The sequence below is a fragment of the Tachyglossus aculeatus genome, chromosome 19 (genome assembly GCF_015852505.1).
Source record: "Tachyglossus aculeatus isolate mTacAcu1 chromosome 19, mTacAcu1.pri, whole genome shotgun sequence".
Lineage (NCBI taxonomy): Eukaryota > Metazoa > Chordata > Mammalia > Monotremata > Tachyglossidae > Tachyglossus > Tachyglossus aculeatus.
Window position 1 is genome coordinate 17,704,336 of NC_052084.1, and position 12,509 is coordinate 17,716,844.

The following is a 12,509-nucleotide window of genomic DNA, read 5'->3' on the forward strand; positions in this document are numbered from 1 at the left end:
TATCCATAATTTATTTATATGAATGCCTGCCTCCCCCTCTAGACTGTAAGCTCGTTGTGGGCGGGGAATGTTTCTGCCAACTCTGCTATTTTGTACTCTCGTAAGCACTTAGTGCCGTGCTCTGCGCATAGTAAGTGCTCAATAAATACGATTGATTGAGCTCCAAAACCTCAGTACAAAGATCACTTCTCCCCAGATGAAATCTCTGCATGTGTTCGTTGTGAGCGGGGAATGTGTCTGTTTATTGTTAGAGCATACTCTCTCAAGTGCTTAGTACAGTGTTTTGCACACAGTGAGTGCTCAATAAATACTATTGAATGAATGAATATCCCCCCCCCCCCACTACTTCCTTCCCTCCCCCACATACCCCAAATTCTCCTTGAAGAGGTTGACTTCGCCACCCCAGACAGGACACGTTAATCCACAGCCTTTCTGTGGTGAATAAGAATAATCAATCAATCAATCAATCAATCAATCGTATTGAGCGCTTACTGTGTGCAGAGCACTGTACTTAGCGCTTGGGAAGTACAAGTTGGCAACATATGGAGACAGTCCCTACCCAACAGTGGGCTCACAGTCTAGAAGGGGGAGACAGAGAACAAAACCAAACATATTAACAAAATAAAATAAATAGAACAGATATGTCCAAGTAAAATAAATAGAGTAATAAATATGTACAAACATATATACATATATACAGGTGCTGTGGGGAAGGGAAGGAGGTAAGATGGGGGGGATGGAGAGGGGGACGAGGGGGAGAGGAAGGAATTAATCGATCAACCAATCCTATTTATTGAGTACTTATCGTGTGTTGAGTATTGAACTAAGCTCTTGGGAAAGTTCAGTGTAACAGAATTGGTAGATATGTTCCCTACCCACAGTTAGCTTACAGTCTAGAGAGGGAGACAGACATGAATATAAATAGATTATGGATATGCACGGAAGTGCTGTGGGGCGGAAGAGGGACGAATGATTAAAAGGTGCAAATTCAAGGGCAAGGGCGATGCAGAAGAGAGTGGGAGAAGAGAAAATGAGGGCTTAGTTAGGGAAGGCCTCTTGGATCTTGTAACACACAGTAAGTGCTCAATAAATATGATTGATTGATTGATTGATTGGAGGAGATGTGCCTTCATTAAGGCTTTGAGGTGGGGAAAGGAATTGTGTGTTGGATATGCAAAGGGAGGATGTGGGCGAGGGATCAGAGACGAAATAGACAAGATTGAGGTACAGGAGTAGATTGGCATTAGAGGCATGAAGTATGCAGGCTGAACTATAGTAGGAAATCAGGGAGGGAAGGTGGTTTGGGGGGCAAGGTGATTGAATGTTTTAAGGCCAATGGTGAGGAGTTCCTGTTGTGGAGGTGAACGGGCAATCACTGGAGGTTCTTGAGAAGTGGGAAAACCTGGACCAAGTGATTTTGTAGAAAAATGATCCGGTCAGCAGAGTGAAGCATGGGCTGGAGTGGGGAGAAACGGGAGGAAGGCAAGTCAGCAAGGAGGCTGATGCAGTAATCAAGGCGGGAGAGGATAATAAAGGCGGTATTTGCTAAAGTCTTACTATGGGCTGAGCACTGTCCTAATAATAATAATGATGATGATGGCATTTATTAAGCGCTTACTATGTGCAAAGCACTGTTCTAAGCGCTGGGGAGGTTACAAGGTGATCAGGTTGTCCCACGGGGGGCTCACAGTCTTCACCCCCATTTTACAGATGAGGGAACTAAGGCCCAGAGAAGTGAAGTGATTTGCCCGAAGTCACACAGCTGACAATTGGCAGAGCTGGGATTTGAACCCATGACCTCTGACTCCAAAGGCCGGGCTCTTTCCACTGAACCACGCTGCTTCTCCTACGAACTCTCCCTGACCCCACTCGTGTCCTCAGATGACCCTATGAACTCTCTATGACCCCATCGGTGTCCTCAGATGACCCCCACGTTCACTTACAAAATTGGAAAATTTGTATTTGTTAAGCACATATTATGCGTCAGGCACTGTACTAGGCGCTGGGGTGGGTACAAGCAAATAGGGCTGGACACAGTCCCTGGTCCGCAAAGGGCTCACAGCCTTCACCCCCATTTGACAGATGAGGTAACTGAGGCCCAGAGAAGTGAAGCGTTTTGCCCGAGGCCACACAAGCGGAGGAGCTGGGATATTGTCACTCTCCCAAGCGTTTAGGACAGTGCTCCGCATGCAGTAAGCGATCAATAATCTTCTGCCTATTTTATGGTCACTCCTGCATGTTAATTGTTACTTGCTCTCTGTGATGTCATCATCTGCTTATTTTATTATTCCCATCGAATGTGAGCCCACTGTTGGGTAGGGACTGTCTCTATATGTTGCCAATTTGTACTTCCCAAGTGCTTAGTACAGTGCTCTGCACATAGTAAGCGCTCAAAAAATACGATTGATTAATTGAATGTTAATTGCTAAAGTCTCTCGACGTCATCACCCGCTTATCTTACTGCCATCACCCGTCCACGTGTTTTGTTCTGTTGTCTGTCTCCCCCTCCTAGACTGTGAACCCGTTGTTGGGTAGGGACCGTCTCTATACGTTGCCAACTTGGACTTCCCAAGCGCTTAGTACAGTGCCCTGCACACAGTAAGCGTTCAATAAATACGATTGAATGAATGAATGAATGGGGTAGATTCCAAATGTGCAGACCTGACTCAGTCCCCACCCTACACAGGGGTTCTCGGTCTAAAGAAGGGGAGGAAGAACATTTTATAGGCGAGGAAAACAAAGCCCAGGGTCCCTCAGCAACTAATCAATCAATCAATCAATCGTATTTATTGAGCGCTTACTATGTGCAGAGCACCGTACTAAGCGCTTGGGAAGTACAAATTGGCAACATCTAGAGACAGTCCCTACCCAACAGTGGGCTCACAGTCTAAAAGGGGGAGACAGAGAACAAAACCAAACATACTAATAAAATAAAATAAACAGAATAGATATGTACAAGTAAAATAAATAGAGTAATAAATATGTACGAGCATATATACATATATCCAGGTGCTGTGGGGAAGGGAAGGAGGTAAGATGGGGGGGTGGAGAGGGCGACGAGGGGGAGAGGAAGGAAGGGGCTCAGTGTGGGAAGGCCTCCTGGAGGAGGTGAGCTCTCAGCAGGGCCTTGAAGGGAGGAAGAGAGCTAGCTTGGCGGATGGGCAGAGGGAGGGCATTCCAGGCCCCGGGGGAAAGCACTGTTCTAAGCGCTGGGGGGGATACAAGGTGATCAGTTTGTCCCACGTGGGGCTTCACAGTCTTAATCCCCATTTTACAGATGAGGGAACTGAGGCTCAGAGAAGTTAAGTGACTTGCCCCAGGTCACACAGCAGACATTTGGTGGAGCAGGATTCGAACCCATGACCTCTGACTCCAAAGCCCGGGCTCTTTCCACTGAGCCACGCCGCTTCCCAAATAGTGGAGCTGGGACTAGAACTGGTCTCCTGGCTCCCAAGCCCATGCTCTTTCAATCAATCAATCGTATTTATTGAGCGCTTACTGTGTGCAGAGCACTGTACTAAGCGCTTGGGAAGTCCAAGTCGGCAACACATAGAGGCAGTCCCTACCCAACAGCAGGCTCACAGTCGAGAAAGGCCACTAGACCACCCTTTCCACTAGGCCACACTGCTTCTCACTTGGGCCTTTCCAGCACGCGACTCTTCCTCTCCAAACTGGCTTTGCAGTCGCGCAGTGTCGCGCAATGTCGCTCTGCTCCAAGCCCGGCCCAGCTCTGGGTTGCGGGACAGAAAAGCAGCGCATTTGGAGAGGGAGGCTGCATTTCATTCATTCATTCAATCGTATTTATTGAGCGCTTACTGTGTGCAGAGCACCGTACTTAAGCGCTTGGGAAGTCCAAGTTGGCAACATCGAGAGACGGTCCCTACCCAACAACGGGCTCACAGCCTAGAAGGGGGAGACAGACAACAAAAAACATGTGGACAGGTGTCAAGTCATCAGAATAAATAGAAATAAAGCTAGATTCATTCATTCAATCGTATTGATTGAGCGCTTACTGTGTGCAGAGCACTGTACTAAGCGCTTGGGAAGTCCAAGTTGGCAACATCTAGAGATGGTCCCTACCGAACAATGGACTCACAGTCTAGAAGGGAGAGACAGACAACAAAAAACATGAGGACAGGTGTCAAGTCATCAGAATAAATAGAAATAAAGCTAGATTCATTCATTCAATTGTGTTTATTGAGCGCTTACTGTGTGCAGAACACTGTACTAAGCGCTTGCGAAGTGCAAGTTGGCAACATCTAGAGACAGTCCCTACCCAACAATGGGCTCACAGCCTAGAAGGGGGAGACAGACAACAAAAAACATGTGGACAGGTGTCAAGTCATCAGAATAAATAGAAATAAAGCTAGATTCATTCATTCAATCGTATTTATTGAGTGCTTACTGTGTGCAGAGCACTGTACTAAGCGCTTGGGAAGTGCAAGTTGGCAACATCTAGAGACAGTCCCTACCCAACAGTGGGCTCACAGTCTAGAAGGGGGAGACAGAGAACAAAACCAAACATATTAACAAAATAAAATAAATAGAATAGATATGTACAAGTAAAATCAATCAATCACAGTACTATTAATTTATAAATGATAAATTACAGGCCCAGGTTCCTTCCACTAGGCCATACTGCTTTTCTATGTACATATCTGGAATTTATTTACTTCTATTATTGCTTGTCTTCCCCCTAGGTTGTAAACTCGTTGTGGGCGGGGAATGTGTCTGTTCATTACTATACTGTACTCTCCCAAGTGCTTAGCACAGTAATAATAAAAATGGCATTTATTAAGCGCTTACTATGTGCAAAGCACTATCTATAATTTATTTACTTCTATTAGTGTCTGTCTTCCCCTCTAGGTTGTAAACTCGTTGTGGGCAGGGAATGTGTCTGTTCATTACTATATTGTAGTCTCCCAAGTGCTTAGTATAGTAATAATGGCATTTATTAAGCGCTTACTATGTGCAAAGCACTATCTGTAATTTATTTACTTCTATTATTCAATCAATCAATCAAATTTGTTGAGCACTTACTGTGTGCAGAGCACACAGTATTCTCCCGTGCTTAGTACAGTAATAATAATATTGGCATTTATTAAGCACTTACTATGTGCAAAGCACTATCTGTAATTTATTTACTTCTATTATTCAATCAATCAATCATATTTGTTGAGCACTTACTGTGTGCAGAGCACACAGTATTCTCCCAAGTGCTTAGTACAGTAATAATAATAATGGCATTTATTAAGCGCTTACTATGTGCAAAGCACTATCTGTAATTTATTTACTTCTATTAGTGTCTGTCTTCCCCTCTAGGTTGTAAACTCGTTGTGGGCGGGGAATGTGTCTCTTCATTACTATATTGTAGTCTCCCAAGTGCTTAGTACAGTAATAATAATAATGGCATTTATTAAGCGCTTACTATGAGCAAAGCACTATCTGTAATTTATTTACTTCTATTAGTGTCTGTCTTCCCCTCTAGGTTGTAAACTCGTTGTGGGCAGGGAATGTGTCTGTTCATTACTATATTGTAGTCTCCCAAGTGCTTAGTATAGTAATAATGGCATTTATTAAGCGCTTACTATGTGCAAAGCACTATCTGTAATTTATTTACTTCTATTATTCAATCAATCAATCAATCGTATTTGTTGAGCACTTACTGTGTGCAGAGCACACAGTATTCTCCCGTGCTTAGTACAGTAATAATAATAATGGCATTTATTAAGCACTTACTATGTGCAAAGCACTATCTGTAATTTATTTACTTCTATTATTGTCTGTCTTCCCCTGTAGGTTGTAAACTCGTTGTGGGTGGGGAATGTGTCTGATCATTACTTTATTGTACTCTCCCAAGTGCTTAGTACAGTAATAATGATAATGGCATTTATTAAGCGCTTACTATGTGCAAAGCACTATCTGTAATTTATTTACTTCTATTATTCAATCAATCAATCATATTTGTTGAGCACTTACTGTGTGCAGAGCACACAGTATTCTCCCAAGTGCTTACTACAGTAATAATAATAATGGCATTTATTAAGCGCTTACTATGTGCAAAGCACTATCTGTAATTTATTTACTTCTATTATTGTTTGTCTTCCCCTCTAGGTTGTAAACTCACTGTGGGCAGGGAATGTGTCTGTTCATTACTATATTGTAGTCTCCCAAGTGCTTAGTACAGTAATAATAATAATAATAATGGCATTTATTAAGCGCTTACTATGTGCAAAGCACTATCTGTAATTTATTTACTTCTATTAGTGTCTGTCTTCCCCTCTAGGTTGTAAACTCATTGTGGGCGGGGAATGTGTCTGTTCATTACTATATTGTACTCTCCCAAGTGCTTAGTACAGTAATAATGGCATTTATTAAGCACTTACTATGTGCAAAGCACTATCTGTAATTTATTTACTTCTATTATTCAATCAATCCATCAATCGTATTTATTGAGCACTTACTGTGTGCAGAGCACTGTACTAAGCGCTTGGGAAGTCCAAGTTGGCAACACATAGAGACGGGCCCTACCCAACAGTGGGCTCACAGGCTAGTTATTGTCTGTCTTCCCCTCTAGGTTGTAAACTCGTTGTGGGCAGGGAATGTGTCTGTTCATTACTATATTGTAGTCTCCCAAGTGCTTAGTACAGTAATAATCATAATGGCATTTATTAAGCGCTTACTATGTGCAAAGCACTATCTGTAATTTATTTACTTCTATTAGTGTCTGTCTTCCCCTCTAGGTTGTAAACTCGTTGTGGGCAGGGAATGTGTCTGTTCATTACTATATTGTAGTCTCCCAAGTGCTTAGTACAGTAATAATCATAATGGCATTTTTAAGCGCTTACTATGTGCAAAGCACTATCTGTAATTTATTTACTTCTATTAGTGTCTGTCTTCCCCTCTAGGTTGTAAACTCGTTGTGGGCAGGGAATGTGTCTGTTCATTACTATATTGTAGTCTCCCAAGTACTTAGTACAGTAATAATGGCATTTATTAAGCACTTACTATGTGCAAAGCACTATCTGTAATTTATTTACTTCTATTATTGTTTGTCTTCCTCTCTAGGTTGTAAACTCGTTGTGGGTAGGGAATGTGTCTGTTCATTACTATATTGTAGTCTCCCAAGTGCTTAGTACAGTAATAATAATAATGGCATTTCTTAAGCACTTACTATGTGCAAAGCACTATCTGTAATTTATTTACTTCTATTATTCAATCAATCAATCAATCGTATTTATTGAGCACTTACTGTGTGCAGAGCACTGTACTAAGCGCTTGGGAAGTCCAAGTTGGCAACATACAGAGATGGTCCCTACCCAACAGTGGGCTCACAGCCTAGTTATTGTCTGTCTTCCCCTCTGGGTTGTACACCTGATCACCTTGTATCCCCCCAGCGCTTAGAACAGTGCTTTGCACATAGTGAGCGCTTAACAAATGCCATCATTATTATTCTTTCCACTAAGCCGTGCTGCTTCTCCGTGCTGCTTACACGGTCTTAGCAAGTCTTTCAGCCCAGCCTCTCCACAGGGCTTCTGCCCTGGCATTCATTCAGTGGTATTTATTGAGCGCTTACTGTGCGCAGAACACTGTACTAAGCGCTTGGGAAGTACAAGTTGGCAACATATAGAGCCCTATTGAGAGCTCACCTCCCCCAGGAGGCCTTCCCAGACTGAGCCCCCTCCTTCCTCTCCCCCTCCTCATTTCCCCCACCTTACCTCCTTCCCCTCCCCACAGCACCTGTATATATGTATATGTTTGTACGTATTTATTACTCTATTTATTTTATTTGTACATATTTATTCTATTTATTTTATTTGGTTAATACATTTTGTTTTGTTGTCTTTCTCCCCCTTCTAGACTGTGAGCCCGCTGTTGGGTAGGGACCGTCTCTAGATGTTGCCAACTTGGACTTCCCAAGCGCTTAGTCCAGTGCTCTGCACACAGTAAGTGCTCAATAAATACAATTGAATGAATGAATTAATATAGAGACGGTCCCTACCCAACAGCGGGCTCACAGTCTAGAAGGGGGAGGCAGACAACAAAACAAAACATATTAACAAAAGACAATAAATATAGAATAGTAAATATGTACAAGTAAAATAGAGTAATAAATATGTATGAACGTATGTACATATATACAGGGACTGTGGGGAGGGGAAGGAGGTAAGCCGGGGGATGCTGTGGGACCTCGGGCCAGTCACTTTACTTCTCTGGGCCTCAGTTACCTCATCTGTTAAATGGGGATGAAGACTGTGGGGCAAATCCCTTAGCTTTTCTGAGCCTCGGTTACCTCCTCCATAAACTGGGGATTGACTGGGAGATCCATGTGGGACAGGGACTGTGTCCAACTTAGACTTACCCCAGTGCTTAGAACAGTGTTTGGCACATAGTAAGCACCATCATTATTATGCATTGATTATGGTTATTATAAAACCATCATCATTATTATTAGGAGAAGCAGTGGAAAGAGCCCGGGCTTTGGAGTCAGAGGTCATGGGTTCAAATCCCAGCTCCGCCAACTGTCAGCTGTGTGACTTTGGGCAAGTCACTTCACTTCTCTGTGCCTCAGTTACCTCATCTGCAAAATGGGGATTAAAAATGGGACAACCTGATCACCTTGTAACCTCCCCAGCGCTTAGAACAGTGCTTTGCATGAGTAAACGCTTAACAAATGCCATTATTATTATTATTACCATCACTGGGAGCCCGATGTGGGACAGGAACCGTGGTTGTGGTCCACTTCCCCCCCCCAGGGCTTAGTACAGTGCCTGCCACGTAGTAAGCGCCCCACAAACAGCACGGTTATGACTGTGATCGTTTCCCTTGCTTCTCCTGAAAGGTCCAGGCTGAATTTCGGAAGAGCTGGGCCCGCTGGAGGCTGGAGCGCTTGTCCATCGAGAGGGACAGCAGCATGAAGCCCACCCAGTGTCCAGCCGGCAGCATAAGCAGCGGAGGTAGCGTCTACGCGGCCACTTGCCAGGCTTCCTGCAGCTAAAACTGCCCGTCATCCCCTCTCGTCGTCTCAGAGGAAAAGCAACTTAACCGGATTATCTCCCTGGGAGGGGTAAATCATCGCCGGCTTTGCAGAGGAGGCGGTGGATGTTCTGCTCGTTAAGGCACAAGGCCTCCAGGTGTCCGCAGACACATCAGCAAATCAACCCAGGTGCCAAACGCAAGGTCAATGGCTTATTAGTTGGGTGGGAGGGGAGAAGCCACGGCTCAGAAATTGATGAAAACTGCCCCGGGGGCTGCAGATGATATTTTTGCTCCGACTCGTCCAGGCCACTGGCATTTGCCCACTTCCAAGTTGCCCTAAACGGCCTCATTGTTTTCCAACCCCAGCCACTGCAGTGCATTTCCTAGCGACCCGGCCCACCTCCTTGGCTGGCATCCTATTATTATTATTATTAATCGTATTTATTGAGCGTGTACTGTGTGCAAAGCATTGCACTAAGCGCTTGGGAGCGTATCAACCATCAAACACGTGCCCTACCCCCAACGAGCTCACAGTCTAGCGGGGAAGACAGATACCGGTATAAATAAATCGAGAAATAAATAAATGCTAAAAGGGGATCCCCCTCTGAGGCTGGGGAGATGGTAGAGGCCAATTATCAATCAATCAGTTATCAATTATCAATCAGTTACCAATTCCGGAGCGAAAGCACTGTTTGATGGTGGAGTGAAAGTCACGTTTCTTGCTCCGTAGATTCCAGGCTCGCCCTGCCAACCACCCTCAGTTTCTGGCGGGTCTGACTGTGAAGCCGGCTGATGGGGCTGGCGCCTGGAGGGAAACTGAGTCGGTCAGGGCCGCTGCTATTCAAGTGCACCCTTCTCTTGCTCTAAAGGCAATCCCTTGGGTCAGTTCTTAAAGGAAGCAAGATTGGCTGGGGCCTACTTCACCACAAACACTGCAGGTGCTGTCCTTATTCAGTCGTCCTCTCCTCCACCTCCCTGGCTGGTGATTCCTTTCCCTCCCTACATATCTACCTTCCATATTTCCATTTGTTCTGGGAAGAGTCTGTCCCCTCCGGCCCCCAAAGGGCAGAGGGAAGTAGAGAAGTGTTCTCCCTTCTGACAGTGCGTCCAAACCACCCCCAGGCATGGAGCAGGTGGCCACTTGCATTCCTTTGCAAACCCCACCACTGGGAACTTTCTTTTTCCCTCCCAGTTTTAATAAGAAGAAGAATGATGATGCTTGCTAGGCGCTTACTATGTGCCAAGCACTGTTCTAAGCTCTGGGGGGAGATACAAAGTAATCGGGTTAACCCCCGAGAGGCTCACAGTCTTAAACCCCATTTTACAGTTGAGGTAACAGAGGCACAGAGAAGTTAAGTGACTTGCCCAAAGTCACACAGCTGACAGAGTCGGGATTAGAACCCACGACTTCCGACTCCCAAGCCCGGGCTCTTTCCATTAAGCCACGCTGCTTTCGACGTGTTGCGGTGAATTGTCTACCTTCATTCAATCGTATTTATTAAGCACCTACCGTGTGCGGGGCACTGTAGTAAGCGCTTGGGAAAGTACAATACAACAATAAAGACTGACAAGTCCTGTCCACAATAGGCTCACAATCGGGGGTTGGGGGGAGGGAGGCATCAATACAAATAAACAGATATCAACACAGATAAATAAAATTACAGATATACACAGAAATGTTATGGGGCTGGGAGAGGGGGGAAAGAGCCAAGGGACAAAGTCAGGGCGACGCCGAAGGAAGCGGGAGCTGAAGAAAACTATTTGCGTCTTTTTTCCCTCCTAGCTGAAAAAGAAATCAACGGCCCCTGACATCTTCCGTCTGGGGAGTGGGGAAGGGATGGGTTATTTGCTTGTGCTTTGTGCTTATTAGCTTTTGCCCTGCTCCTACTGCAGCTTCATAAATAATACCTGTCAGTAGCAACAGACCAAAAAAAAAAAAAAAAGAACAAAAAGCTCTCGCTCCTGCCCGTGGTCATTTGGGAAAAATCAGGCCAGTGGCCACATTGCTGCGCCTCTCTTGTAGAAGAAAAGCACCAAAAAGCCGCCTCGATTGACCGATTCGAGGAGCAAGAAGCTTTCGGAATGGAAGATAACTTTGGCCCATGCAAACCGGCCGGGGGAGAGCACTCTGGGAGAATCAATCAATCGTATTTATTGAGCGCTTACTGTGTGCAGAGCACTGTACTAAGCGCTTGGGAAGTACAAGTTGGCAACATATAGAGACAGTCCCTACCCAACAGTGGGCTCACAGTCCACAGTACTTGACGACTCAATCTCCCTCTTCTCCTCTGCCTCCTCAGGGCCCCCTGATTTATGGAGGAAATTATGGGGCCCTCCGAATACATCCGGCAGAAACTTTCTTACCGTTCGGCTTCAGAGAAGCGGGGGAGTCTTTGCTGATAAGGGATGCGAACGGCTTTATCTTAGGCGGTTTGGTTCCAAGAGCAGATGAAAGGTATCTCACTGCTGATGACAAATGTGGAGTCGAGCCACGCTGGGGTCTTTCAGTTTGGGAGGAAAACAAAACAAAAATCAGCCTTTTGAGGTACGTGGCTACACTGTTATGAGGGTAGGCGGGGACAGAGGGGCTGTGAGAATTCAGACCACGGTGGGGGTGTCCAAAGCAGACACTCAGTTGAGCCTGCACATAATACGGCTCTCCCTCTTCCTGGAAGGAGGAGGGGTCTGTGTGTGCTCCGCTAGCTGCAAAAAACACCCCCCAAAAAACCAACAAAACCCCCCAGCTTGTACCGGCCCTTCTATTTTATGCTGTGAGAAAGGATAATTTCTTCTTTATGGCCTGTTACCTATCTGGTGACACGCCAGTAAAGGAAATAACAACAATAATAATAACGGTATTAGGCGGCTTACTATGTGCCAGCCACGGTTTTAAGTGCTGGGGTGGATTCAAGCAAATCGGGTTGGACCCAGTCCCTGTCCCTCGTGGGGCTCGCAGTTTCAACCCCGATTTTACAGATGAGGTAACTGAGGCTCGGAGAAGTGAGGTGACTTGCCCAAGGTCACACGGCAGACAAGTGGCGGAGCTAGGATTCAAATTGCCCGCCCAGTGCTCGTACTATTAATACTCGTTTGAGTGATAGGCCAAGCTCAGCTCTGTAAACTCTTCCCCAATTCCCCCATGCTCCAACAGCTCCTAGGCACTATGGAATCCACGGCAGGCGGAAATCCTCCAGGCCGCTCGGTTTCTGTTTAAACACCTGATATCATCATCATCATCATCATCAATCGTATTTATTGAGCGCTTACTATGTGCAGAGCACTGTACTAAGCGCTTGGGAAGTACAAATTGGCAACATATAGAGACAGTCCCTACCCAACAGTTGGCTCACAGTCTAAAACGGGGAGACAGAGAACAAAACCAAACATACTAACAAAATAAAATAAATAGAATAGATATGTACAAATAAAATAGAGCAAAAATATGTACAAACATATATATATATATATACATGTATATATATCTCACCAGCCTTAAACTTAGAAAATCTTTTCCTGTTTGTCTCTATCTT

General features: G+C 45.0%; 1 protein-coding gene across 1 annotated transcript in view; it reads left to right on the forward strand.

Moving 5' to 3' along the window:
* Positions 1-9,686, forward strand: part of GLP1R (glucagon like peptide 1 receptor) — an 84,026-nt gene extending 74,340 nt beyond the window's left edge. Inside the window, exon 14 of the mRNA XM_038760864.1 lies at positions 8,843-9,686. Coding sequence (XP_038616792.1) covers positions 8,843-8,998 — 156 coding nt within the window. The 3' untranslated portion in view covers positions 8,999-9,686. The remainder of the gene's footprint in view (positions 1-8,842) is intronic.
* The last annotated feature ends 2,823 nt before the right edge of the window (positions 9,687-12,509 follow it).